At 52.5% G+C, this 27710-nt stretch overlaps 3 protein-coding genes across 16 annotated transcripts in view; 1 reads left to right on the forward strand and 2 right to left on the reverse strand.

Moving 5' to 3' along the window:
* Positions 1-340, forward strand: part of KCTD19 (potassium channel tetramerization domain containing 19) — a 31337-nt gene extending 30997 nt beyond the window's left edge. Inside the window, exon 16 of the mRNA XM_072731711.1 lies at positions 111-340. Within this exon, the coding sequence (XP_072587812.1) occupies positions 111-224 (114 nt within the window). The 3' untranslated portion in view covers positions 225-340. The remainder of the gene's footprint in view (positions 1-110) is intronic.
* On the reverse strand, positions 295-10293 carry PLEKHG4 (pleckstrin homology and RhoGEF domain containing G4). Of its 3 annotated transcripts, none has more exons than XM_072731699.1 (22): positions 9724-10293; positions 8501-9197; positions 8253-8348; positions 8047-8170; positions 7861-7954; positions 7700-7774; positions 7504-7620; positions 7247-7345; positions 7007-7155; positions 6710-6848; positions 6498-6614; positions 4949-5131; positions 4170-4684; positions 3848-4094; positions 3095-3184; positions 2790-3011; positions 2533-2703; positions 2273-2450; positions 1750-1866; positions 1364-1600; positions 1159-1274; positions 295-995 (listed from the first exon to the last, which is right to left on the reverse strand). In XM_072731699.1, exons 2-22 carry the CDS (start codon positions 8994-8996, stop codon positions 990-992), a joined length of 3588 nt encoding a protein of 1195 aa, XP_072587800.1. In that variant the 5' UTR covers positions 8997-9197; positions 9724-10293; the 3' UTR covers positions 295-989. The 3 variants fall into 3 exon arrangements, with proteins under 3 accessions (XP_072587800.1, XP_072587799.1, XP_072587801.1); XM_072731698.1 differs by lacking the exon at positions 9724-10293 and adding an exon at positions 9474-9551; XM_072731700.1 differs by lacking the exon at positions 9724-10293 and adding an exon at positions 9294-9482.
* Positions 9728-27710, reverse strand: part of SLC9A5 (solute carrier family 9 member A5) — a 32157-nt gene continuing 14174 nt past the window's right edge. For 6 of the 12 annotated variants that reach the window (XM_072731701.1, XM_026011479.2, XM_026011476.2 and 3 more), the window contains 10 exons: positions 27366-27568; positions 27056-27145; positions 26892-26962; positions 26017-26146; positions 25462-25550; positions 25173-25299; positions 20772-20942; positions 20190-20259; positions 19399-19533; positions 15368-16806 (listed from right to left, as the gene is read on the reverse strand). In XM_072731701.1, coding sequence (XP_072587802.1) covers positions 16337-16806; positions 19399-19533; positions 20190-20259; positions 20772-20942; positions 25173-25299; positions 25462-25550; positions 26017-26146; positions 26892-26962; positions 27056-27145; positions 27366-27568 — 1556 coding nt within the window. In that variant the 3' untranslated portion in view covers positions 15368-16336. Of the gene's footprint in view, positions 9801-10272; positions 10424-15367; positions 16807-19398; positions 19534-20189; positions 20260-20771; positions 20943-25172; positions 25300-25461; positions 25551-26016; positions 26147-26891; positions 26963-27055; positions 27146-27365; positions 27569-27710 lie in introns of those variants that run through there. The other 6 variants (XM_072731702.1, XM_026011477.2, XM_026011483.2 and 3 more) reach the window with 5 other exon arrangements.

Genomic DNA, 27710 nt, shown 5'->3' on the forward strand with positions numbered 1-27710 from the left:
AGGCCACAGACCTTGCCCTACCCCTGCCCCTGCCCCCAGATGGGAGGACCCCGCCCACACAGTGTTAGAGTAGGCAACCAGCCAGGGATAAGACGGGCCTTTCCTTCTAGCTCACACTGCCTTTCGCCAGGAAATATGGTTGCTGCATGGACCTGCTCATCCAGAGGGGCCTGTCAAGGTCCATCTCTTACTCTATCCTGGGCAAGTACTTACAAGAGGGCTAGGGTGACCAGAAATGCGCCCTCACATACCCCCCACCTGCCAAGGCTCATTTTAAGAATGTGTGTGCCCATCTGAAGGTGTGTCAGTCTATTTTTATTATAAATAAAGAGTAATTTACGAGTCAAGGGCCTGGACTCTCTCTGAGACACCAAAGACCTAACAACCACTGAAATAATTTTAGTTAACAACTCTAACTGAAAGCTATTCAAAAGATGTTGAGTCAATATAACCAAACTAACCCAGGAAAAGAAGAGCTGGGCTTGGGCAGCCAGGGCAGTCAACAGTTAAGGGTACAATAGGGGTGGGGTTGCCCTACATTTGAGAAGCTGGCCTTAAGACCAGCGGTTGGGAAACAACAGCTGGGAACCCACCTATGTTCCTCCTGAGGGTAGGGGCAGCCCAGTTGCTGCCCAAAGCCACAAGGCTGGTAGGGTACCACCAGCCAAGAGCATGGAAACACCCACATTCTGCTCTAGCCTAATTCTAACCCGTAACTGGGGTGGGAACTGGAGAGGGAAGAGAAGGGGACATGGGGCCAGAAGCTACGAATCAGGGTAGTCATTCAGGCTTTGCAGCCAGGCTCCTTAGGAGAAGTCCCTGCCAGTCTGCCACTGGGCACAGATATCAGAAAGAGTAGTCAATAGGGTAGTGCACATGGGCTGGAGGTGGCCCAGGTGGCAGCCACACTTTGGTCACAGAAGATCCTGAGAGGTGACATTTCTTGGAGCAAAAGCTGCTGGATCCACCGTCTGCCTTCCAGCCCGGGCTCAGACCTGTGGTTGACAAGCTAAGCATGACTGCTTGTTTCCTCAACTCAGGGTCTAAGGGGGATCTCTAGGGTATGGCCCTGGCCCACCCACCCCCATTTCCACCTAAAGGAAAGGCAGCCATCGGCCTGGGCTGGGGCTGGCAGATACAGGACAAAATGGTACTCACACAGGACAAGTCCTCAAGTCCCCTGCCCAGGGCCTGCCCTGACACACAGCTGCTGTCAGAGCCACTGGATCCACTGACTGATGGGCATTGGGATGAGACCTCTGAGTCCTCAGGAGCTAGGGAGGAGAAAGGTAAGCTGTCAGCAAGGGATGGCCAGACCTTAAGCGATACCAGCCTGCCTGTGCCAGGTATCTTTGAGACCTACTCAAAGACAGCTGACTGCCCAGCTCCACCTCGGCCTCCAGCGCCGCTTCCTCTGGGACACTGGTAGAATACAGGGGCCAGCGGACTCCCAGAAGAGCCGGGTCTCTGTACAGGTGCAGGTTGAGGGACCCCAATACAGAGCAAGAGGCAGGGTCTCCAGGAAGGGAACTCCAGGCCCCCAGGTAGCGGCTGTCACAGTCAAATGGGGCCACAGCAATAGAGGCCCGAGAGCGAACTTCTGTGTAAGAGAGAGGGTCAGGTTTGGACAGGCCAGAGCCCACCTGGGCCAGGGTCCTGCAGGGAGCACAGGCAAGGGCTGATGACAGAAGTTCACGTAGCCTCCCATGCAGCCTTCCTCCCCCACGCCCCCTGCAGCCTGCCTGCTACCTCGGCACTTCAGGACATAGTCGACAGTGCGGTCGTTGATAGCTTCCTCGCTGGGGGCGAGGTCCCGGAAGGCCTTGTTCCCCACGCCCATGGACACCATCTCAGCCATGCGCACCTCTGGGTGGAGAGTGGGCATAGGTGCACATCAGCCTTGTCCTTGGGCCTCTGTCCACCCACCCCCTCGAGTGAGTCCTTCCTGAACTTCCATACCCAACAGATCGCCCGTCCTGTGCATTGAGCCCTTCTGGTGCCATGCTCTCCTCCCAACAATCCTGGGGGCAGGTATTGCCCTTTTAAAGATAAGGCCTCTGCTACTCAGAGAGTTTAATACTGTGCCCACAGTCAGGGACAGCAATACTAGGACTGCCTGACCTTGCAGTTCTTTCCCCTACACTGGCTGCTGCTGCTGGACCTCCATGCTCCCAAGAATTTCCTGGTCCCTAGGCCCTGCCTAGGCCCCTGTGGGACACTGTAAGCTCTCCAGAGAGGGGATCTTTCTTTGAAGCAGGGGACAGGGACACACCCTTGTTGTGGATGGCCTGCCTCCAGAGCAGACGAGAAATGTCAGCCGTCCAAGCCTGCTTAGTGGCCAAGCTGGCAGCCTGCAGCACAAAGGTGTCCCTAGCCTTGCGACGGCGGAACCAGATCTCAAACCGCAGGTTGCTATCCCCACAGCACTCAGTGAGGCCCAGGTCTGCCATCTGTGTGGCCAGGAGAGGGGCTTGGTGAGGCACTGGGTGGGGGAAGGGGGCTGGGAGCACAGGAAGGGTCAGGTGGGCCTACCTTGAAGGAACGCTTATAGGTAAATGTGTCGGTGCCTGTGGGTCCTCGGCGGGGCTTGCTGAAGAGCAGCAGCTCCTCAAAAAGAAAAACGCGGCGCAAAGACTTACGGCGCCCAGTGCGTACCATGAACTCATCCTGTCGCACCAGCTGCCCCTGTTCCTTGAGGTTAACCTGCCAAGTTGGGGCCCAGTGAGTGTCCAGCCTCTGCTGCCCCCTCCCTTCACATGCACTGTCCCCCACGGCCTAGCAGGACTCACATCACAGCCCTGAATGGCATCCATGGCTAGCAGGTCATTGCCGTGTCGCAGCTGGAAGCGCACAAGGCTCTGGGCAGCCCGCAGGGCACTCAGCTCCTGCCCAGCACCCCCACAGGCCCGTGCCAGTTCCTGCAGCAGCAATGCATACTTGCTCATGCGCTGGATGGGCTTCAGCAGATAGGAGGCCAAGTCCAGGTGGTCCCCCAGTGCTTGCTGCTTGTCCTGCCAGGTGTGTGGGAGACCATCAGGTGGCTTCAGGGCACTTCCTCCATCCCCTCCACCCCTCCAGTCTTAGGCTCATCTACCTTGAAGAAGGCATGACCGAAGCTGGTCATCAGGGCATCGGAGCGAGGTTTATTCTTGCTGTAGAGTGCATACATCCCAAACTGCACCCTCTGTGAGGACATACAGCTCAGCCCAGGTGCAAGGGGGCCAGCCTCCAAAGTCTGACCCCCATGGGTCAGATACACTCAGCTTTAGAGGACCAAAATGCCAACACACAGCTCCCAGGGAAGCCTCCCCTGATCTAATCTGCCTGGTTTTGAATGAAGGGTACCCTGGCAAGAATAGGCACTGTGCAGAACAGGGCTTGCCCACAGGGCCTCTGCTCCTCCCATTGCTCTGGGAATGCCACTCTGGGATCCCTCACCTCATACTACCCCCTCTCTTGCTCACTACACTCAGCCACTTTGACCTGTCTCTTCCTTTCAACCTGATCTTTCCTCTGGATGGAACACTCTGACTCTAGTCCCTCCCTCTGGCCCCAGCTTAAACATCAACTCCTTAAAGAGGCCTCTAACTGCCCCACTCCTGCACCACCACTAATTCACAATCATCTATCTATCTTGATTATTTTCCTCCTGGCCCCAACTATAATCTAGAGTGCCCTTTTTTATTTCTATGTCTCTTCTTCTATGAGCACCCAGAGGGGCAGGAACCTTGCTGGTCTTGCTCATAGCTGTACCTAGCACAGAAGCCTGGCACCAAGCATGCACCCAAGAGCTAACTCTGTTGAGTGTGGCCGAATCAGCTAGGGCTCATGTGGCCTATGGGCTTACATGGCGCAGGAAGGCATAGGCCACCCGGGATGGATGCTGGGTACAGGCCTCCAGTTCACGCAGGAAGAAATGACAGTGGAAGTCCCGCAGCTTCTCCAGGTTGCCAAAGAGGTGGGCACGCTGCCCACGGAGGCCCTGGGGCACATCAGGACGATCCAACTCAGGGAAGTAGTTCTCTATGGTATAGTCAAGAGCACGGACATACTCCTGCTCCGTAGCCACCATCTCCGCCAGCACCAGCTGGAGCCTACCAAACAGGTGGAATCAGGATTAAGGACTTCTCTCCTGCCGCTGCCCTCCCTGCTCTGCCCATCGCCTGTACCTGCTGGGGCTCCTGGGGTCGGAGGTGCTTGGCAGAGGCATGCTAGGGGATGACCCTGGCTGGGCACCACCTCCAGCCTCAGGTCCGTGGCAGGCAGCCGCAGTGGCCACGTGGTGGCAGTGGTGGGCAGGCTGTCTGAGACTCTGCCCTAAATTCTGATCCAGGCTGTATGCCTTCCTCAGGGGAGGGGTGGCAGATGCCGCTGGGACTCTGCTGACACACAGGCTAGCCGTGCTGACTGTCATGGTCGTCGTCAGTGGTGGCTTCAGTACGGCCTCTAGCTTCTGGTCCAGTGCCAGCCAGGTGTCCTGGCATTGTGCCCAGGCCCAGCGGCACTCCTGGCGGATGCCCTCAGAACCCAGCCCTGTGGCCAGAGCCCACATCTTTCGAAAGTGGGCAGGAGGCAAATCAGGGTGCTTGGTCCAATGCAGCTGCAGCCGTTGTAGCACAACCCCTGGGTGCTCCTGTTCCAGCTCTGCCAACACTCGCTGCCCCTCCTCAGCCCATGTCGAGGCCTATAACACCAAAGCCAGAAAAGCAGTGAAGGTGGAGCCTGCCAGACCACCAAGCGTTCTCTTCTACCCAGTCCCCATCCCCACAGGATGATGGCTCAGGCCATACCCCCACCTCCCATCGGCTGGATTTTGGGGTCAACCTGAAGACAAGAAGAGAAAACAGGCAGAATGTCCTGAGACAGCTCAGGCTGTGGTAGGGCTAGGCAGCTACCCTTTCATCCCCCCCCCGACCACCTGGAGCCGGGGACAGGACACCCCACCTACCTGCTTGAAAAGATGGAATAGCCTCTCTGCATCTGCCAGCCGCTGCCGCCGCCGGGTCAAAGCCCTGGAGAAGTCAGTCAGCTTGGCTTGCCGGGCCAGAAAGCGGGCCCCAGCAGGCCCCAGTTCAGCAGCCTCCCAGCCAGCCAGTGGCTGTAGAAACTTCTCCCCTCGCCTGACCTGCTCCTGGAGATAGAGACTGGGCTCAGCAGGTTTGGGCCTGGTGGTCTAACCCCAGAGCTCTTTTCCACAAGCATCTATAGGTCATTGTCAAGTCTCTCCTGTGAATGAAGACCTTCCCCCCACTCCCCAACTCCCCTCCTCCACGGCCAGGCTTCCTAAAGAAGTTATCACTGCTTCTTCACATCATCAACCTACTGCAACCTCAGTGCCAGCTCCATCCCTGGCACTTCTCAGGCCTCATCTGACCATCGCTCAGCAGCCTCCAATCCTCTCTCTTCCAACTCCCTAACCCCTCTCCACTCACTTGATTCTCCTGTTCCGTCTCTGGTGGTTCCTCCTCCTGCTCTCCAGCCCTCACCTGGGCCATTCAACACTGATGCTCCTGAACACAGTCCATACCCTCTCTCCCCAGGCAAACTTGTGTGGCCAATTTCAAATGTCATCCAAACACCCAACCAAGGGACCTTCACCCAGGTCTCTCTTCTGAATTCCAGGCCAGTCCACATGGCTCCCATTCTCCCATGGTCGTCTCCACACATTACTGGATTGTGGAATCCCCATCCCCCAGAAGGTTCTTGTCTCCCAGCCCCTCTCTCAGGAAACAGTACTCATTCACCTCTGCAACCTCCCTTTCCTTCTTACCCTATGTATCCACCATCAAATCCCAGCAATTTCTAAAATCAATCTCCTCTGCCACCATCTGGCCAGAGAGAGCATTCCTATTGGGCCACTGCAACTGCCTCTGGACTCTACATACCCATCCTTCAAATCACTGTCTACCCAGAAACTAGGATAATTTTCTTAGAATGTGGATCTGATAATGTGACCTTCCCTCTTAAATTTTACACTGCTAGAGCCCAGCAATTTGGCCACTACTTTTATAGCCTCATTTTACCTCATCTCACCCCACTCTCCCTCCCTCTTCTGCACTGCATTTCAACCTCACTGTCTTGCTTATGGTTCCTTAGGCAACTCATGTTCCCTCCTGCCACAGAACCTTTGCACATGCTGTTTGCTCCCTCAGCCCGGAATGTATCTTAACCCCAACCTCTCTTCCTCCTGGTTAATGATGACCTATTCTTCCGCTTCCAGCTCAAAAGTCACCATCTCAAGAAATCTATCCCAACACCCCCCTCTGGGTAAGGTCTTTATTAATAAACTCAGGTAGAACCACCTGTGTTACTTTTCTCCAGAGCTTCTGCCTCAGTTTGCAAACACATACATGACTTTGAACCTTTGATTACAACTGATGTTTTCTGCTGAGAACTGTACATTCCAAGAGAGAAAAGGATCGATTTGCTTTCACCCATCCTGCATCTCTAGTCCCTAGCAGAGTGGCCCAATGGAATAAACAAGTGACCAAACTCACCTGGGCAACCTGGTCCAGCTCCTGAAAAGGGCCTTGCGCCTGGAGCAGCATGTCCAGTGAAGGCTCCTTTAGCTCCTCGAGGGCTGGCCAGCCCACCTGCTGCAGCCACACTTCAATCTAGAGAGGCACAAGCAGGGAAAAGGAATGCTGCTGTGGTGCGGAGGTCATGCTTGAGATCCAAGGGAGGGCCCACCTGGGCAGATAGCTCCCACCTGGTGTAGTCCACCCTCCTGGGCCTCCAGAGTCTGGACCAACTCTAGTGCCCGTACTCGCCGGTTACTCTGGAGGGTCAACTGGTGCAGCAGTCCATCTACACGGCCATAGAGTTCATCAACCTCATCCACTGCTGACCTGGTACAGGGTACATGGTCTTAGGGCTTTTAGCTGCCTCGTTCCACTCCACTCTGCCCTGGGACCACAATCCTGGCTAGGTCTGAGCCAGACAGCTGAGTCCTTGGGATAAGATATGATGGATTGGGGCAAGATCGGGGATCTGAGTTCACATCTACCTGTAGTCTGGGCTCAGGGTCACCTCTGGGACTTCCTGCTTCAGCCATGCCAGCTCCAAACCCCCTTGGCATTGTAGCCATGCTAGCCGTGGTGAGTCTAGCACATGCTCCATCAGGACCCGTGTCTGCTGTAGCAGCCGACCAACTTCCTGTGATTAAGGGCATCGGGTAATGGAGATGAGCATGGGTCAAAAGGAGAGAGACGGGGAGCATTTGGAGAGGTATTGAGGGAACACTCACCCCAGACTCTACAGGCTGGGGCACAGCCTTCATGCTTTCGATGGCCCCCTGGAGCAGGGCACAAGCCACCTGGCAGCTTTGCAGTAGGGCTTCCAGACGCTATACACAGGAGCAGGCGTGACCAGAGTATAATACAGTCTGGTCCCAGGCATCCCAGATCCCAGGCCAGTTTTGCACTGCTCAAGCCAACCCAGAAGAGGCTCCTCTGCCAGCTAGGTTGCCTGCCACCCTCCCTATGCCCCACCCACTGTACTTGCCATCCGGAAGTCCAGCCAGGCCTGGTGGGAATAAGGCAGGCCTCCTCCCATTGAAGCCGGCAACCCGGAGGTGGAGACGTAGTTCAGCAGGCTCTGATGAGAAGGCAGCTGCTGCAGCTGCCAGAAAAGAAGGTGGTGACCTAGGCCTAGTGGGATGCACCCCACCTCCACTCCCCTGGCCAAAATGGCTCAGTACCTGCAGCCCAGAAGGCACTTCCTCCGGCATCTTTCCCAGTAGTAGCACCTGGTACACTGACCCTGGGTCTGCTTCCTGCAAGGAATTTGAGTTCAATCATGTCCCCAACCTTACACAAAAGGAATGACTGAAGGCAGGGTATGCTCCACTCCTTTACTCACTTGCAGTTGGCTGAGCGCCCAGAGGAGGGAAGAGCTTGGGGAACAAAGTCGGGCATCCACCAGTACAGTCAGTCCCAGGGCCTGTACTTCGGGCCTAAAGGGCAGGCTTCAGTTCAGTATGTAATTCCCCAATCTTGCCATCTCCTAGCTCAGGTTCCACCCCCCCCCCAACTTCCTCGCCATAACCTGGGGATGCCTCGTAGGTAGAGCAGGAGGCAGAGGAGTTCACGGCTAGTGCACTTGAGGTGAAGCCAGGCCGGGCTATGGGCACACAGAAGCAGCACTGCCCGGCCTTCTACATCGCGAGTCCCTGTGGACAGAAGGCAGTGAATACCTACCCAACCGAGTCACCCCACCTCAAGTTCTTCCCGCCTCAAGTTCTTCCCAGCTACCTGGCAAGGTAGCCATGCCACTGGCCAACAGATCCCAGGCAAGGTCTTGGGCCCGGAGGTAATCAGCAGGCTTAGGGAGGCTAGAGCCACTGTGGTCTTTGGAAGGAAAATGGCTTGGGTCTGTATTGGGCCACCCACCCAGGGACCCCTCCTCAGACCTGGGCTCCAGCTGGAGTAGGGTCAGAGCGCTTCCCACATTCAGGAACTCCCACTCCCTTCCAAGACTTCCTACACCCAGCCTCCCTTACCTGCCTCCAGTAGCTCTGATGATACCTCAGATGATGGGCCTCCAAGGTCCACCGGATCACTGGTCAAACCCCCAGGACCCAGGTGGACTGGCACTAATCTGCTTGAAATTTGGTCCCCTGCCAAGCCTCCTCCTTGACTATCACTCTCGCCCTGCTCAAGACTGAGGCAGGAGGACATTGGGCACAGGAGGCTCTCCACTCCAGAGGGGATTGGTTCGTCTAACTGGAGTGAGGAACCTTCTAACGTGCAACCCTGGCCATCTCCCGACTCGTCTACAGCCAACTGTCCTGGGGGTGACTGAAGTTCCTCAGGCAGGGGGCTACCCTGGGCTGTCCCTGCTCGTGGACCCGGAGGATTGGAGTCCTTAATCTGCTTGAAGGCAACAGATTCCTCTTCATCCCAGGCATCCCTGAAGCTGCACACAGCAAACCTCCAGTCAGTGGCGTGTCCCTGGGAGTCTGGGGACTCATCCCCAACCTCCAGTGGCCCTTCCATCACCCCCTCCTTAAGGGCGGGCCTGCTCAGGGCAAAGGGGAGAGAGGCTGGGCCCTCAGCGGGTGGCTTCTGCTCATCCAGGAAATGGGTTGATGACGGTGGGAGTACAGCTCGGTGGGTGACCCAGGCGGCCCTAGGCCATAGGAGGGGGCGGCCTTGGTGCCCAGGCAGAGGGGGCACAGACGCTGCCGCAGTTCAGACCTGAAGAGAGCGGGGAAGGAGTAGAGGTTGGTCCCCGCCCGACCGCACTTACGTGGGCCTCAGCCAGGAGGGCTGCACGCGTGCACGCGCACTCACCGCCGCGCCTTGCTGGCCTATGCGGAAGGGACGCTAATGGCGTGGACGCGGCGCTGGCTAGTGCTGACACCCGCCCACCGGGCCCTGTCTCGCCCCCAGACTCGCGCCCCCAGACCCCGCCCGCCAGCCCCACTCGTGTCCCCGGGACGCGGAGCCACGAAGCCGAGGCCTCGAACCTACCGCACAGCCGTCGACGGCGGGTACAGCGCGCCGCCCGGCGTCCACGGGCGCCGCCTCCTGGCCGGGGGGAGGGAATGCAGGGAGGCGGAGGACGCGGCGCCGCGCCGCCCCCTGGAGGCCGGAGGCCGGAGCTGCGTCCCGCCCCCAGGCCCGACGGCAGCCGCCGGGACCCCGGGGAAAGCGCGCAGGAGCCAGCCCTCGGAGCGCCCCCTGCCCGCCGCCGCCCCCTCCCACCCTCGGGTCCCCTTACTTTGACTTGGCTTCTCTGTCGGCGGGGAGGAGGCAGCGACTACCAGAGGTTCCACTGTGCCCATTTCCCGCGCCTGCCTGACAGCGGTGGAAGCGTCCACGGCAGGCTAAGGCTGTGTACGCGCGGGAGGGTGAGTGATCAGGTGGGTCGGCCTGGGGGCGGGGTGGGGTGGGGGTGGGGGGACACGTGGGGGCGCCATCTGCGCTGGAACGCAGGCAGTATGGGGGTGGGGGCTGCACTGCCAGCACTCCTTGAAGAAGAAAAGTGTGGCCGCAGGGTCCCAGGAGGCCCCGAGAGAGAGCAACCCTAAGCCCAAACCAGCTGCTTGGGGCTGCTAGGAACCACGAGGGGTATCTTCATGGAGGGTAGGGGGAAAGGGCCCCTCTCTTGCAGCCCTCAATCTTCCTTCCAGGGCCAGGCACCAATGACCAGGTGGGGGGCTGCTGTCTGGGCTGGAGGGAGGGAGGGAGCCCCTGGGGTAGGAGCTGACTCAGGCCGGCCAGAATCCACCAGGCCCAAACCCTCCACTCCGGTGCATTCCTGGCCACTTTCACCTATACCCCTCCCTACAAAGTCCAGCCAAGGAGGCTGGGACTGAGGTCAGGGTCCTGGAGCCAGACACCAACCCAGGCCTGCTCCTCCACTTACCTGCTTGGTGAGCTCCAGCAACTCAGTGCTTTTTAAGCCTCACCTTACTCACCTGTAAAAACAAAAAATAAAAAATAAATAATAAATAAAAAAAGAAAAGAAAAAAGTCATTCCTTTTTTTTTTTTTTTTTTTTTGGAGGGGGGGGTGCCATAAAGACTAGGGAGGACCACATGTGTCAGATGTCTAGTCGCTGGCAGCACTTAGGCTGTGTTCATGTCCTCCTCATCATTTCACCCTCAGTCAGGGGATCCTGAACTGGTAAAAGTTACCTGGAGAGTTGACCTGTGAGATCCCTCCCAGCTCTAAGGCTGAGGTGCCTTTGGGGCATGTGTTTCTTGCCTGACACTCCCCAGAATTTGTGGCAAGATTGTAAGAAGGTAGACTGTGTAGCCAGAAGGCACTATGCCTCATAACATGCTCTGGCCCTTGGTTCCTGGAAGAGGAGGGGGCAGTGGGTCTAATGGCTTCCTTGGCTCTAGGACAGAGGCCTTCTCTGGAGCCTGGAGGCTTGCCAGAGGAGCAGACCTGGGCGTCAGAAGCAGGCACAGTGGTAGCAACAGCAACCCACCCCCCTCCCATCCCAGCTGCCACATCAGCACCCAAAGTCCAGACCATCAGACCAGCTACCTAGGAGCCTTCTTCTTGAGCTGATATGGCTGCTAGAGGAGCCTTGGAATCGTCCTGCTCCATCTCCAGCCCCCAGCCAGGACCTCTGTCCCACCCTCCTCTAGCTTTAGTAAGCATCAGGACCAACCTTGGATCCTTCCCCAGCTGTCCCAGGGCCGCCCCATTGAGTCATTGCCTCCTGCTCCCTCCCTCTCCAGCTGCCCACGCCTAGCCACTAGCCAGGCCTCCTAGGAGCCCTAACATCTGGGGAGACCTGCTGGCAGGCACACATCCCCCCCACCTCCAATATGAGAGGTAAGTAAGAGGCCTCAAGCCACAGGCCATAGCTGAGCCCAGCACTATCGGGCATAGGCAGACAGACAGATTGGGGTCACGGTCAGGCCTTGGTTTATTCACTCCACATAGAACGTGTATTGTAGCTTCATGAAAACAGAGTGTATTGTCCGCCTCTGTACTTCCAGCACTTAACGTAGGGCCTAGCATAGAATAAATGCCTAGGGGTTCCTGAAAGTGGTCATATTTCCCCTGCCCTCCTGAGGCTACCCATCCTTGAGCCAGATGTAAACTCAAGTCAAAAATAGAGAGAGATTCAGAGTCTCAGTCTGAAGGAAAACAGAAAAGGCAGAGCTGCAGGATGAACAGCCCTGGGATGGCAAAGATGCAGATTGAAATGGGGACACACAGAGGCCTAGCGGGGAACACTGGGGGCTGGGCCTGGAACCAGCCCAGGCTGCTGACCACAGCAGGCTCTGCGGGCTGAGCTTGCAGGACTGAGCAGTGACTCATGGGGCCCATCTCTGTGGCTCTGCTGGCAGCAAAATCCACTCACAGCAGCCTTTTCCTCTGAGATCATAAAATGGGGTTGAGCCTCCCTCCCCTGCCCCTTCCCCAGCCTTCCTTCAGCCTCCCATTCCTTGCCAACATGAACCAACCAAAAATAAGATGGGGGCTGTGGGCCTCATAATGAGACCCAAAGTCATTGCCCTTACTCCACCCCAAACCTTGCACACTCTCTTCAGGACTGCCCCAGACAGCAAGGGTGACAATACCCCAGACTTTCCAGACTTCTCTTACTTTTGGCCTAAGTAAATTCCAAACTCCATGCTGGCCTGGAAAACCCATCTAGATCACAAATCTTGTCTGAAACCGTTTCCTCTACCTGGAAAACCCATGCCCATCTCCCTTGGTCAAAGTCCTTCCCCCTTCAAGACCTGGATGCAGCTCAGGTCATTCTGAAGGCCATGTCCGCCATCTTGCCCAGTTAGGTGGTGAGCCATAGACAAGCTCCTGACTTGCTCTCTGTCCTGCATCCCAGATGCCTGCCTCTCCCCCAGCTGTTCTCACCTGCTTTCTCCCCCTCTATCTCTGACTAACCCTGTCTTCCTGGCTATCCCACTATCCTTAGTTGCCCAGCACCAAGCCCAGGAGCCTGTCTCTGCACCTCCTCCTCTTCCTGCTATACCTTTAGTTGCCTGATTGTGTGGATTTGATTTCTACCACCTTTCTAATCTAGAAATTCTAGAATGTTGTCTCTGTGATCTCCCTCACAAGGAGCTGATTAAGATTACAGACCTCTGGGTCTTCATTGCCTTGCTGAGTCGGAACCTTAGGATAGGCCCAGGAATCTACATGGGTTTTTTTTAAGATTTATTTTTTTAAAAAGATTTATTTATTTTTATTTATTTATGATAGTCACACACACACACACACACACACACACACACACAGAGGCAGAGACATAGGCAGAGGGAGAAGCAGGCTCCATGCACCGGGAGCCCAACGTGGGATTCGATCCCAGGTCTCCAGGATCGCGCCCTGGGCCAAAGGCAGGCGCTAAACCGCTGTGCCACCCAGGGATCCCTGATTTAGGAATGAGGAGAGGGAGGGGCAGAAGGCAAGAGAGAGAGAGAATCTCAGGTAGACTCCCTGCTGAGCACGGAGGCTCAATGTGGTCCTCAGTCTTATGACCCCAAGATCACAACCTGAGCTGAAACCAAGAGTCAGATGCTTAACCAACTGAGCCACCCAGGTGCCCCAGGAATCTGCATGTTTGACAGCTCTCACTGATTGTGACCCTAAGGTCTGAGAATGGCTGCCTGCCTTCTCCAGCCTCTTCTCATCCCTCTGCTGCTTGAGCAGAACAAGTCTCCTGTCTCTAGGCTTCCTTTCTACCAGTCCATCCTCCACCTGGGGTGTCATTCATTCCATCTGGCATGAACTGCATTGGAGCTCCCTAAAGCTCATCACTGCCCACACCACTCCCCAGATCACAGTTCTCCCAGGCCAGCTCTCTGCCACCTCCGCAACTCAGCACTGTTCTGCCCGCCTCCCGCCCCCCGCCCCCCGCACCTTTGTGTCCCTGGCTGGTCTCTCCAGAGCACATCACCCACTGCTCCTAGCTTTTTGCCACATGTGCTCTGGGCATCCTTTGTTTATGCTGCTCTTTCTACCTGGAATGTACCCACCCAACTTTGCCTGTATTGTCTGAACCCCTACACACACTCACACACACACTTTCACATACACTAACTCCTAACAGAGGCTTCTCAGATCTCCTCAGAGCCCCACAGCTCCTGACTTTCCAGGCTCCTGGCCTTTAGTATAAGACCTGTAATGGCAAACATGTATGATCCCTTACTGTGGGCCATGCTGTATAATAGATTCTTCTCATTTTTTCATTTCATCCTGACAGCAAACTTCTAAAATAAGTATACTTGTTATTCCATCTCAGAGATGAGGACACTGAGGCTCACAGAGAGTATGTAACGTGCCTAAGTGCCATAGCTGGTAAGCAACAGCCAGACTGTTAACTATTAGCTCCTATCACTGCTAACTCTCAACTAACTCTCAACAATGTGAGGGGCAAAGCCCAAGTCTCTCCTCTTTTCTTCCCATCTTCCCACTCATAACACAGAGAAGGTGCTTGTTTTTTTTTAACTTTATTAATTTTTTACTTTTTTAAAGATTTTATTTATTTATTCATAGAGACAGAGAGAGAGAGAGAGAGAGAGGCAGAGAAGAGAAAGAGAAAGAGAAGCAGGCATCATACAGAGAGCCTGACGTGGGACTCGATCCAGGGTCTCCAGGATCACGCTCTGGGCTGCAGGCGGCGCTAAACCGCTGCACCACCGGGGCTGCCCAAGAAGGTGCTTGTTGACTATGTGAACCTTCAGTGTGGAGACCTCTTCAGATCTATAGAGATAGTAGGTTAGTGATTACCTAGGGTGGGGCAGGCAGTGGATGAGGAGTGATTGCCAATGGGCACAGCGTTCCTTGGGGATAACGAAAATGTTCTAAACTTAGATTGTGATGTGTGTTGCACAGCTCTGTGAATATATTAAAAATCACTGAACTATACATTTTATTTATTTATTTATTTTTTAAATTCAGACAGAGAGAGAGAGAGAGGCAGAGACACAGGCAGAGGGAGAAGCAGGCTCCATGCAGGAAGCCTGACGTGGGACTCAATCCTGGGTCTTCAGGATCACACCCGGGGCTGCAGGCGGCGCTAAACCGCTGCGCCACTGGGGCTGCCCTGAATTATACATTTTAAATGGATGAGTTCTGAGGTACATGTGTTTTATCTCAATAAAGATGGATATTTTCCTAAAAGTCCTTCAGCCAGGGACACCTGGGTGGCTCAGTGGTTGAGTGTCTGCCTTTGGATCAGGGCATGATCCTGGGGTCCTGGGATCTAGTCCTGCATCAGGCTCCCCGCAGGGAACCTGCTTCTCCCTCTGCCTGTGTCTCTGCCCCTCTCTCTGTGTCTCTCATTAATAAATAAATAAAATCTTAAAAAAAAAAAAACTCCTTCAGACACAGTGGGAAATTGATTTTGAATCTGGGACTGCTTTTAACTAAGGGTTTTGGTCCCTAGAAATTTCTGGACCCCACAGTACCTGATTTATAGTGTAAACTCATAGGGTAACCAGCTTCCTTGAGATTGCCCTCCCACCTGCCATGTGCAGAGAACTTCTGTTTATTTGTCCTACACCTGCCTCCAGTTTTCCAGGAAGGCTTATCTGGTCCCAGTATGTGCTGGTTGCATCTTTGGGTACCTTGGGACCTATCGTCTGGAGTCTCTTTCCCTGCTGGCCTCCCCCATTTTAGAGTGGACTCCCAGTTCTGTGACCCTGTGCCCATATAGTGGTCCCCGGACTGCCACTGCAGACCCTCTGCTCAGGGAACCATACTGGGAAGGGAGGAAGGAAAGAGGGCCAGAGGGCCTAACAGTCCTTCCCAGATCTCCTCTGTTCTTTATCCTAGAAGCCCCAGAGCAGGCACTTGCAAGTTTTTACTTCCCTTATCAGATATCCCAGTCATCCCCCCACCCCTAGAACCCCTAGACACATGGACACAGGACACCCATTCATCCAAGAGATGTTTAATGTGTCTTAGGCTCAAGATACAAGACACAGGGCAGGTGCTAACCCCAGGAAATTTACCTGCCACCCAGTCAGCTCCCAGAGCAGCAGGACGGTGGCCCTGGAATACCTGGCTCCTTTCCTATTTGGGGAATGTCAAGGTGGTAGTAGCCCAGAGGCTACTATCTCCCCTCCTCAGGAAATCCAGACCCAGGAATCTGAAAGATACAGACTTGGATACATAGCAGCAGATCTTCAGAGTGACCCGTGTCAAGAAACAGCCCTGATCTGAAGCCTGGCCCAGCCCTGTGGCCTTGAACCTGGAAAAGGAAGAACTATGGCCCTGATAACTGGCAACAAAGGGAAGGAGATAAAGCAAGAATTGGACACAGGTTCCCACCATCCCCCCCACCCCAAAATTGGCTATAGGTAGCTGACCCAACAAGGCAGCAAAGCCTAAGGCTGAGGCCTGCTCCAGCTCCCACCACCCCAAACCCTCTGAGGACCAGCCCCTCGAGAAGCCTCAGTGCCAGGGCACTGTCCTTGAGCTGGTGCTGGGGAGTGGAAAGGTCAGTAAAGGAGGGCAGGAAAGGTCAGCATCAGCTGTGGAATGATGCCCTTGCTGTGGGGGCAGGAACAGCTGCCTAAAGTGACCCTAGAGGGACCCATTGAGGAGAGGGCATCAGCTTCCCAAGGGGCTGGACGTAGCCCCAAGAAGTTCTGGACTGGGTCTTGAGCCAGGGTAAGGAACTTACTGAAAGGGAAGGTGGCAAGGATTAGGAGCAAGGAAGGTGGTGAAAGGGTTCCTGTGAGGATCAGTCCAGGATACCCTTCTGACTCTGCCCCAAGAAAGCCCAGTTCCTAGTTCAGGCTCCTCTGGCCCCTTGTCAGGCTAAGTGGGTTCCTCTGCCCATTGCCCAGGGAAGACTTCCCATGGGAGATCCAGTCTCCTGCTCCTCCTTGAGTCCTTGGGCTACAGCCGGCCACCTTTGTTGAACTGGATGCACCAGTGGGAGTTGGCTGTGCGTGGGCTAAGACGGGTGCGGTCCTCATGTCCCATGAGGGGCTGCAGCTCTTGCTGCTGGGGGATGTCAGCGCTGCTCTCACTGCGAGAGCGGCCAGCTTTGGCCAGGCTTGGGGGAAAGGCGAAGCTAGGGCGTGGATCGTAAGGCAGGTGGAAGGGCTGGGCCTCTTCAGTGGCCAGTGGGCAAGGAGGCAGGCGGGTCATAGTTGGGGCCTGGGTACAGGGCGGGGATGCCAGGCTCTCCAGGGATGAGATGCTCTGGTTCCAGCCTGCCTGCATGTCCACGGGCACAATCTTGGTGGTTTCCGAGGACACGTAGACTGCCAGATCTCCCTGCCCACTCTTCCAGGGTAGCTCCTTCTCTGCACAGGTTGGGGAAGGGGGGATGATTCGTGGGCTTGGGCACACCTCAAGGCTCCCTGGGGACAGAGAGTACATATGCACTCATTAGTAACACAGTGGAATCCTTCTCAAGTATAACCGCATTTTCGCAAATAATTCATTCCACATTACATTCATTCTCTATTACATCCATTTGTGCAATTAGTTGATGAAGGAAAGCTCTCCACTGACTCCCAGCACCTGGCACAGGGCTGGGCACATAGTAGTTATTCAGCAAATACTGAAAATACTGACTAAACGAATGAAGAGAAAGCAAGAGAAATCAGGAGCCAGGCAGGAAAAAAAACCTGTGATCAGTCCTCACCAGCTTGTAGCACTGGCTTTAGAGATCACATCCTGCCAGGCCCTGTCCCAGAAGAGAGAGAGCAACAAAGGTGAGAGAGATCTCGAGGCTCCACGCCAAAGGCTTCAGTGCTCGATGCTCTGGGTGAGCACTCACCACAGCCCTTTAGTGGGACAGAGCCCAAGAGTGTGAGCTCATGCAAACCCCATAGCAGGCAAAATGCTGTGCCACAAAGGGGACCTAAGCCGAGAGTCCCAGCACTGCTGGCAGTCAGGATGGAAGGCTGGGTCACTGCATGACAGGAAGTCTGAGGTTCTGAAAGAGGAAACTTGGGAAAGAGAATCTCCCTGGCCACCTCCCACCCCTGCTCTCCAAAGTCAACACAATGCTTTGCCCGTAATAAGGTGCTCAATATGTGCCTGCCCGTTGATAAAGGTCCTGAGCAATCGATTACATTATGAAATATATTGATGGTGTGATTGGAAGTAAAAGCACCTCTCTTGAAAGACTCGTAATATTACATTTTAACAACCACCACCACCAAACTAAAACAACGAAATTCACTCTTCACCTTTGGAGGATCCTTCATTGGTCTGAAAACTGTTAAGTGAAAGGAAAAAAATCAAGCATTTATCTATTCTTTCCTGTACGAACTATACCTCAAAGTAATGAAATCACTGATGAGAGCTTTTTTAATAGAAGAATTGCTGGTAATGCAGACAACAAAAGAGATGGAGGGTATGACTGCTGTGCAGCCCCGGATGCAGTGCTGGGTCTGGCAATGACCATCAGCGGCTGCTAAGACTGGTGAACAGCTGATGGCGAACTTCACAATGGATGGGTCAGGCTACCATGTGAACCCAGCGATCAACAGTCACCTCAGAGAAGAGAGACACCAGATGGGATGTGTTTCCTGATGTGACATGACACAAAGTACACCATCACTGCCTGTGAAGTGTTCTTACCAAAACATCTAAACTGAAATCTGATGTAGATCTAATTACTGGTTTAAAGGAAATGTAAGGCACAGTGAAAAAATAATGCTTTGGGGACGCAATCAGCAAAATCCACACAAGGAAAGACTGTGGGACAAATAACCAGAGTATTTCAATAAATACACTAGAAGAAGAAAAAGGAGGGGGGGGAACCTGTAAATCAGGGTTTCTCAAACTTGACACCACTGACAAGATGGAACAGATACTTTGTTCTCAGGCTGTCCCATGTGTTTTTTAGCAGCATTCCTGGCCTCAACCCACTACGTGCAAGTGCACCTCTCCAGTTGTGGCAACCAAAAATGACTCCAAATATTGCTGAATGCCCCTGCAGGCAAAATCACTCCATTACCACCCCCTTGAGAACCACTGCTGTAAGTTAAAAGAGACTTATCAACCAAAAGTCATGTGTGGGCCTTGTATGGATTTTTATTTGAACAAACCTACTGCAAAAAAAAAAAATTAAGATAATCAGGGAAATTTGAACACTGGATATTTATGATAATGATATTATGGTTATATATTTTTAAGAAGAATCCTTATCTTTTAAAGATATGCACTTAAGTATTTATTGATAAGGTGACATCTTATTTGAGATTTGCTTCAAATGAAGCAAAGAGGGGCATAAGTGAAGAGATAGATGAAATAAGATTGGTAAGGACTAAGTAATTAGTGAAGCTGCGTAATGGGTAGATGGAAATTTACTTTATTATTCTGTCTATTGTATATTTTACAATTTTCTATAATAAAACATTTTAGAATGACATCCGACGATGCTGGAGCCAACTAGCAGTGATATAAGTTAGGTTTCCACATATGGAAACATGTATATATTGTCTTTTATCCACAATAATGCTGTTTTGATGAATTTAAACTCCTCCTGTAGGCCAGGCTGCCACCCTCACTAGGGGCTCTACTTGAGGGCAGGTGTGCAGAGAGCATGGGTTGTAAGAGAGCCTGGTGTTAGATTTGCTTGTCACCTCATATACCTCACCAGACTGTAAAAGGAGGCAGTGAAGCAGTGAAAAAGCTGTAGGCTTTAGAGTCAGATGGGTCAGGTTTAAATTCTGGTTCTGCTGTGGGATGCTGGACAAGTCCCAAGTCCCTTTGGCTCTAGAAGCTCAGTTCCCCATCTTGGTTGTTGTGAGGATTGAATCAGATCAGTCATGTCAGCTGTCTGATTATAAAGGAGATGTTCACTAAATGCTGGTTGGTAAATAAATGAGTAGGAAAAGGGAGTTGTCTAGAGGAAAGGCCATGAGTAAAGAGAGAAGACAGCAGCTGCACAGCTCCAGCTTGCCCTGGGGGGAGGGAGGCTAGGAGGACACCATTACCTGAGACCTTGCCCTCTTGGAGAACCTCATTGGTGGCCCGAGCCACAAATATGATCCCCTCGTCGTCCTCCTTCTCTGTCTCTGAACTGTCACTCTCCTCCTCCTCCTCAGACTCCACAGTTAAGATCACAGCAGCTGGACAGGGACAAGAACTGAGTGGGGATGGCCAGCTCGGTGGCTGCCTCTTGGTACCACATAACCCCAGGCCAGCTCCCTGTCCACCCATGCAAGACCCCATGGCTGCCAGAGCCCCCCACCTTCCTCTATTTCAGCACTGGCCTAGGGAGTTAGGGCTGGAGAGGAGGGAAGTGGGGCTGCAGAGCTCTAGGACGCCACCAGGGAAAGCAGAGTCCTCAGAGCCAACAGGGAATTTCTACTTTCCAGCTCCTCCATCCTGTTCTCTCAGCCCCAGAGCCCATCATCAAATGAAAACATGAGCATCTGGAGAGGTGGAAGGCCCATCAATGCTCAGCTCATCCAAATTCCTGGTTTTGCAGGCAAGACACTGGGCCCCAGGGGCCACCCATCTTTTAAGCTCCCCCCTTCTCCATGACACCTTTGCCAAGTCCTAGGGGCTATAACCTGTAGCTAGCTACCAGACACCTGTCACAAAGTCTCAGAACTGGTTAGAACATGTCCAGCTCTGAAATCAAGTAAGCCTATCAGGTCCTTGAGGGGAGGAGCCTCAGCCTATGACACTGAATGCAGCACAGAGGAGATCCTCCAGCTTTTGGTTGATGGGCCCCCGCCCTCCCACTCCTTCCTCAGCCCCACCCCTACCCCTTGCTTGCCTGTGTCCTGAAAGCCCAGGTCTCGAGGAGGTTTCCCATTTGTGGCCTCCGTATTAGCCAAGCCATTCTTCTGAGGGCCAAGAAAACAGACCCTAAGCCTCTGATTCTGGCTCAAAACCCCAACCCTGTTGTCTGATAGGATCTTTCTGATGCAGTGGGTAGGGAATCTGCATCAATCCCAGTGGTTCCATCAGTCATTGGCACCCTTGGCAAATAACCTGTGCCCCAGCAAGGGCTCTCCATGCCTCAGCCTGGACTGAATTAGGGACTCATGGAGCTCCCCCTGCCCCTGCTCCCAGGAACAGGTCTTTCTGTTGCTGGGTTCATTTCTGGTAGGAGGTCCTGCTGCCTCCCAGCAACTGACCAACCACATGGTAAGAGAGAGATCTCCCCCAAAAGGCCTCATTTTACCTTTCTGAGACTCCAGGAAGATGCAAAAGGGAACACAAACTATTGCACACACCAAGGCCTCAAGAATTTTCCAATTAGGGGTCCCCTGGGCTGGATTCCAATACTTGGGAGTTCAAAACTATGGGCCATCAGCCTCCAGCCCCAAACAGAAGTCCCAGAGAAAGCACGTGCCTTCTTGCGACCGGTCTTGCGAGGTCGTGGCTTGCTCTTGGTGAAGCAGATGTTGTGCTTGGTGGACTTAAAGGACTCTAGCCGCCGCTTCATGTTCTGCTGGAAGACTTCCTTGTCCTGCCGTTCCTGAGCATCCTCTGAGATGAAGTGGCGGCTGCAGCTGGCTTTGTACTGGCAATGACAGCCCCGCCCTGCCATGAGGCTGGGAGCCTTGGCCTCCCACAGGTACCCAGGCCACAGCACCATGGGCACCATAGGCCCTGCCAGCCCAGTTTTTCCAGAACTAGCCATTAAAAAACAAAACAAAACAAAAAATACAACAGGAACCCAGCCAGACACTCTGTAGTCTCAATTCGCTGGGAGAAAAACTTATTTTTATCACTGAGCCCATTCCCCCAAATCTGCCTGTCCCTAAACTCTACTGCCCTTCCCAGTCCTGACTTGAAGTAGCAAGAGGCAAGAGACTCTGTATCTTGTCCCTTGGGGCTACCACGAGACTGAGGGTGACATTTCCTTCTTTGTACTTCCACTTAGGAGCCTGGTCCCTGTGCCTGCCCCCACCACACACAACCCTAGCTACACAGGATTCTCCCTCCATGAGGAACTCTCTAGCCAGCCATTTCTGTAAAAACTTTGGACTTCCAGAACTACCTCCTGATACCCTGTACCTTCGCAGTCCCAACAGCCATTTGCACCCAATTCAGGATCACCCCCATCATCTCTTTCCTCACAAAGACCAAGCCCACTACATACCCACCTAGACTGCCAAATAAAAGTACTGCCACTTGGTCCCAATCATTTTATCTGGGCTCAAACCACTCCCACCCCTGCCAAATACAATGCTTTCCTATGCCTCCTATTTTCTGTTGCCCTGAACCAGTTCTAAGAGCTCCCTTCAAGTCTCTCATCTGCTCTCCTCTACCTAACCACCCAGAGGGACCCCTCTCTCCTGGGGGTGCAGGAATCCAGCTCCCTCATACCGCTCTCCTTGAACCCTGACCTCTGCTTTGCTCAGCCCACTCCTCCCTGCCTCTATCAGCTCCTGGCTGCCTCCCATTCCCACCCCCACCCCAGCACCTTCCTCCTTCCCCTCACCATGCCCATCCCCTACTTTTAAGCATGCTCCTGCCCATATTCCCCTGAAGAAAGCCTTTCCACTGAAGCACTGAAGCTATTGCTTCCCTTTTGCTGCAAAATTCTTATACTTTGATTCTGACACTTCCTCTCATACCCATTACTTTCTTTAATGCCAGAAATACAACTCCAGGGCCCATGAATCCATGGTGCTGCCTTCTGCCTGGTTACCAGTGTCATGGCATGGCCTCTGGTTAGGCGCTGGCCTGACCCCTGTGCAGCATCCAGCTGTTCTTCTGCCCCAGGCCTCCGAGACACCATCTGCTACTGCTCTTCTCCCCTCATTTTTTCCCATGTGGATTCCTCAGTGTTGTCCTTGGCCCTCCTCTCTCCCTCTAAATGTTCTCTGCAGTGAACTATCCCTTCCCCTAGCTTCAGCTAGCCTAATGCTAGACCATGCAGCCATCAGACCAGCTGCATTTGAATCACCTGGACAATTTACTAAGCCCACAGATTCTTAGTCCCATTCTATACTATGAAATCAGAACCTCTAGGAGGTGAAGCCAGGAATATGTATTCTAGCAAGCTCTCCCAGGGGATTCTGATGTCACTAGGTGAGAAAACCTTTGATAATAAAGATCACTTATAAGTCTTTATTTCTAGCCCTTATCTCATAAACTATGATCTCATTATTTGTAACTGCATACTAAACACTTCTGTCTCTCTCTCTCTGATGACATTTCTGTGAAGAATATGAGGAATTATGGACTGTGTTATGGTATAACTAAGTGGATTCAGAACTAGTTGAGTAACCATACCCAAAAATGTTTGATCCATGTCAGTCTGGAGCCAAGCATGCCACATGGCTCTGTCCTCAGCTCTATCCTATTCAACATTTTATGTTGATTTGGATGAATACAAAGTTAGCAGGCTTCGCAAATTTTCACAGGATGTGAATCTAAACAGATATTTGGTGCCAGACATGGGATCCAAATAATGGAATGATGGACTAAATCAAGTAAGATGACATCTTGTTGTTGATAATCTTACTCCAGTGTTTTTTAATTGACTACCCAAGAACTGTACCCATTGACCAATCTGAGACACACACATCCATAGGTAAACCAATCATCACGTATGTCCTGATGTGATACAATAAGAAATACATAGCATACCTACTGAATGTTCCTGAATCTGACCAGTCCTTTAGATTTAACTATCAGGAAATACAGGGGATGGAGGAACACTACCACTGGAATACAATCAGCCAAATCCATAAATTGGGAAATTCTCTGAGGCAAAGTATCCAATTTCTTCAATAAATAAATAGCAAGTGGGGGGCAACCGGCTTGGCTCAGTGGTTGAGTGTCTGCCTTTGGCTCAGGTCATGATCCTGGGGTCCCAGGATTGAGTCCTGCATCAGGCTCCTCACAGGGAGTCTAATTCTGCCTCTGCCCACGTCTCTGCTTCTCTCTGTGGTGTCTCTCATGAATAAATGAATAAAATCTTAAAATATAAATAAAATAAATATAAATAAATAAATAAATAGCAAGTGGGATAAAAGGAGAAGGAACTATTAGAGATTTCTTCTTTAATAAAGAGACATATTTACCAAATGCAAAGTGTAGACTTTATTTGGATCCTGATTTAAACAAACCATCTGGAAAAAAAAAGTTTATGAATGCTGACTGGATATTTCATATGAGAAGGAATTATTATTTGTTGAAAGTGATAATAGTACTATGACTTTATATATATATATATAATATTCATATACATGTATACATACAGAGAGTGCCTGCCACATAGAGATACATATTGAAATATTTAGAGGCAATATGATACGTCCAGAGTTTGCTTTAAGATAATAAGGTGTGGGGACACTTGGGTGGCTCAGTGGTTGAGCGCCTGCCCTTAGCCCAGGGCATGATCCTGGAGTCCCAGGATCAAGTCCTGCATGGGGCTCCCTGCATGAAGCCTGCTTCTCTCTCTGCCTATGTCTCTGCCTCTCCCTCTGTGTCTCTCATGAGTAAATAAATAAAATCTTTAATAAAAAAAAGATCATAAGGTGTAGATGGGGTAAGGTGGGGGTACAGAATGCAACAAGATTAACCATGCATTGATAATTTTAGAGGAGCTGAGTGATGAATACATGAGAGTTATTTTATTCTGTCTAATTTTGTGAATGAGTAAAATTTGCCTTAAGAAAGAAGTAAAAAAAAAAAAAAGAAAAGAAAAGAAACAAAAACCCAACAGGTTGAATGAGACAGAGTTTAACAGCCATTAACTGAGGAAGACATGGGGATGTGCCTGACTCAAGAACAATATGGAGCCTCAGAGTAGTAAAGCAATGCTATGGGGATTCTGAGCAGCGGGAAGAGAATGGAAAATTCTAGAACTAGAAAGGTAAGAGAGCCCTATGCCATGCCCTGGCCAACTACAACTAGAGCAGCATTCTGGGCCTTGTTTCTTATGACCAGAGAAGACACATCAGGGAGAGAAGATGCTGGCTTGAGGGCAAGAAGGCCTATGTGAAAGGGAACTGTCTTGAAACCTTTGAAGTTTATTCTGCAGAGCTGCCCAGAGTCAAATCAGGACCAAAGCCCCCAAATTAAAGAAAGCCAATTCTGTCTCAACAATAGAAACAACCTTGACTGTTAAAACAGTTGCCTTCCATTTCAAAGAAGTTCAGTGTAATGGCTTGCTGCCCCCTTGTGGAATTGCGGCAGATTCCCTCCTGGATGGGCTGAGCCTTCTGGCCCCAAAGCTTCCTGACCTGCACTGGACTAACGTTACCTAAAAGAGATGTCTGCCTTCCCCATGCTAAACTGGTCCTACAGGCTTCCTTAGTACTCCTGCTTCTGTCTCTGACCCCATCAAGACCCCTTCTGTAGTCTGTCCCCCCCTCTCCCCTTCAGGACAATCACTCAGTCCTATGTGCTCCTCACCCTTACCACCACCCAGTGACTGTGAATGCACTTTACCCAGCTCTGATCTGTTGTTTCGCTCCAGCCTCCCAACTGGCTCTCCCCATCTCTCACCTCAACCCTCCAATTTGGTCTGTGATCTGCTACCAGAAGAAGACATCTTTAAACAGTGCTTGTATCAGGCCACCCCTTTCTCAAAAAAAAAAAAAAAAAAAAAGCTAAAAGTTATTACAAGATGGGCCCACACTCTTCAACTGGCATTTATAGCTCTCCACTAGCTGGCACCAGCTGCCTCTTGAGCCTGTTTATGGCCTCCCCAGACCACCCTCCTCTAACTCATCACCCCCAACCCAGGCCCCACTCCTCCCCCTTGAAACTTTTAAACCTTGCCTGCTCTCACCCTGCGGCGTGGCTTGTAGAGGCCTCCACAGAGCAGATGGTGCATCACAGCATCCTCACGGTCCCGGCCACTGCGCACTGTGTCAATCACCTGCAGATCCAGACACGCTCCACTGCCACTCTCTCTCCTGCAGGAGGCAGGCAACATGTGTGCTACGGAAGGGCCAGGAGGCACTGGCCAGGGGGAGGTCAAAAAAGCAAAGATGCCCACAGGTTTTTCCCAAAAGGGATGCAGAAAGAAAACCCAATAGAGAGGGCTTGAGGAACTGGAAGGGGGCTCAAGGACTTACAGCAGGTTGGTGACAGAGGTCTCTGCCACAGAATTGCGGCTGGGCATAGAGGGCAGTGTGAGCCCTGTGGAGGACAAGATATGGCCTCCCTGCAGGGGCCAAGACAGAGGTCAGATGGCTATCAGATGGAGGGTGGCCCAGACAGTCAAAGGGTAATAAAAACAACATAATTAACACTTATTCTGCTCTTTATATATTCCAGGTACCGTGCTATGCGCTTTACATATTGAATCCACAAAACTCTGTAACATAGGTATTCTTAATTTCTTACAATTGAGGAAACTGAGGCTCAGAGAGGATAGGGACTTACCCAAGGTCACAAGCCTGTGTTAAGAATTGAACTGCATCTGCTGGCTCTAGAGTCCAGCTCTTTCTCAGCTTTCTCAATTGCCTGCCAGACTCTAAATTCAGCATCAGGTCAGGCTGGTTCCTGCAGCTGACATTTTACCAGACCATGGAGTCGGCTGGGAATTCCCAACTCCCTGCTCAGGTCCTGCCTGCTTGTTACCTCTTCCTGCTGGCTACCTGCCCACCCACCACTTGCTGCTGGCCCACCTGGTCCACGAAGCTGATGGCATCCCGGATGTTGAGTCTATAGTACACATCCCAGATCTGGTCCCGGATGCGGTAGGCTGAGCGCCGCATCAGCAGCTGACTCAGGTACTTCTTGTCAAACTGCTCCCACCTACAGAGGATATCAGGCCCAGCCCTGAGTGCCATCTCCAAAACCCAGCTGGCTGGCCCTTCCTCAGATGGGGCAGGGACACTGCCAGCACTGGCCTGGCTCTCTTGGTATGGGCCTCAGCCAGGGATAATCTCAAAGTTAGTACCTGCCCTTATGAAACTTATAGCATTACGGGCAAGCCTGAACTTACAGCATTACGGGCAAGCCTGACATTAAATTGAAGTTATTGCAAATAACTAAAATTGCAACCGTAACAAGAACTACAAAGGATAATTATAGAGTATGATAGGGATTTGTCAGGGAGGCCAATGAAGACCTCCTTAGAGATTTGATGTCTATGGTGAAATCTGAAGGATAAACAGAGGTTAAGTACCTAAGAAGGAAGCAAGGGAATGTTCTAATATACAGAATATGGGCAAAGGTCGGGATAGCAGGGTGGGGGAAGCACGATGGGTTCTGAAATTCTAAACCAAGATCCATGTAATTAGCAGGAAGATAGTCAAAGGCAGAGCAGAGCATGATGAGGCTGGAGTCTGGCAGGTGCCAGACCACACAGGGCCAGGCAGGCCTCACTGGGAAGACTTGTCTTATCCTGAGAGTACTAGGATGCCACTGAAGGGCTCCTGGCAGAGGTCACCAAGCCCAACTCTGGCTGTGTCCCTTCTCAGAAGTGTGGCACATCCCCAATGCTGCCCTGGCTGGCGGGGCTGCTGCTGCTGAAGGAGCCTTGGGGGAGCTCCCTCACCTGTCCCTCCAGTAGTGATAGCCATGGTGCCCCACAACGTCCTCCACTGCAGCCAGAATGTGGTCAAAAGTCTAGAAGGGGGTGGGTAGGGGGACTGGATCAGGACTCTGCTCAAAATAGAAGGAAAAGAGGTATAGGTAGAGGGATGGGGTTCTGGTACCCACGTGCTCATGCAGCTCCTGGTTCAGGGTGGGTTTGTGATGCTCACTCCTCTTCACCTTCAGCCACTTGACCAGTGGCTTGATGGTTAAGCCCTATGGACAGGCAGCAGGTGAGCCCTGCCCTATCTAGTTCCCTGGTGCCTTCCTTTCCCCATAATTAGGCCTCAGCTTCTGTACCTCCACCTCACTACACTCAGGGTCTGGGAATTCAAGTCCCTATCCCCCAAAGAGAAGAGCCCCTGTCCCAAAGGCTCCATGCCTCCCCCAGGGCCTGCCAGACCCTCTCCCTACCCAGCCTCATGGGCTCTCCCACCTGCACAATGACTGTGAAGAAGACCACCACAATAGTGGTGGCCACAAAGTAGTCCTTGGCAGGGACCTTGGTCCTGTCCAGTAGGATGACGAGAGCGAAGGCCACAGCCCCCCGCAGGCCCCCATAGGACATCACCACCTGGTCAATCTTGTCCAGAGGGACCAGCCGGAACTGATTCAGCACCCACGTCTGCAGGACTACGCCTACAGCAGGAGGGAGGCCAGTGGGAGCAGGGCATTGGGAGTGGAGGACCCAGGAATGGATGGCACCAAGTATCTGGGCTAAGGTCTGACAGGGGTTGGGAGGGGTGAGCAATGGGGGGGGGGCTTAGGAATTGATAAGGAT

Source organism: Vulpes vulpes, chromosome 12, assembly GCF_048418805.1.
Source record: "Vulpes vulpes isolate BD-2025 chromosome 12, VulVul3, whole genome shotgun sequence".
NCBI lineage: Eukaryota > Metazoa > Chordata > Mammalia > Carnivora > Canidae > Vulpes > Vulpes vulpes.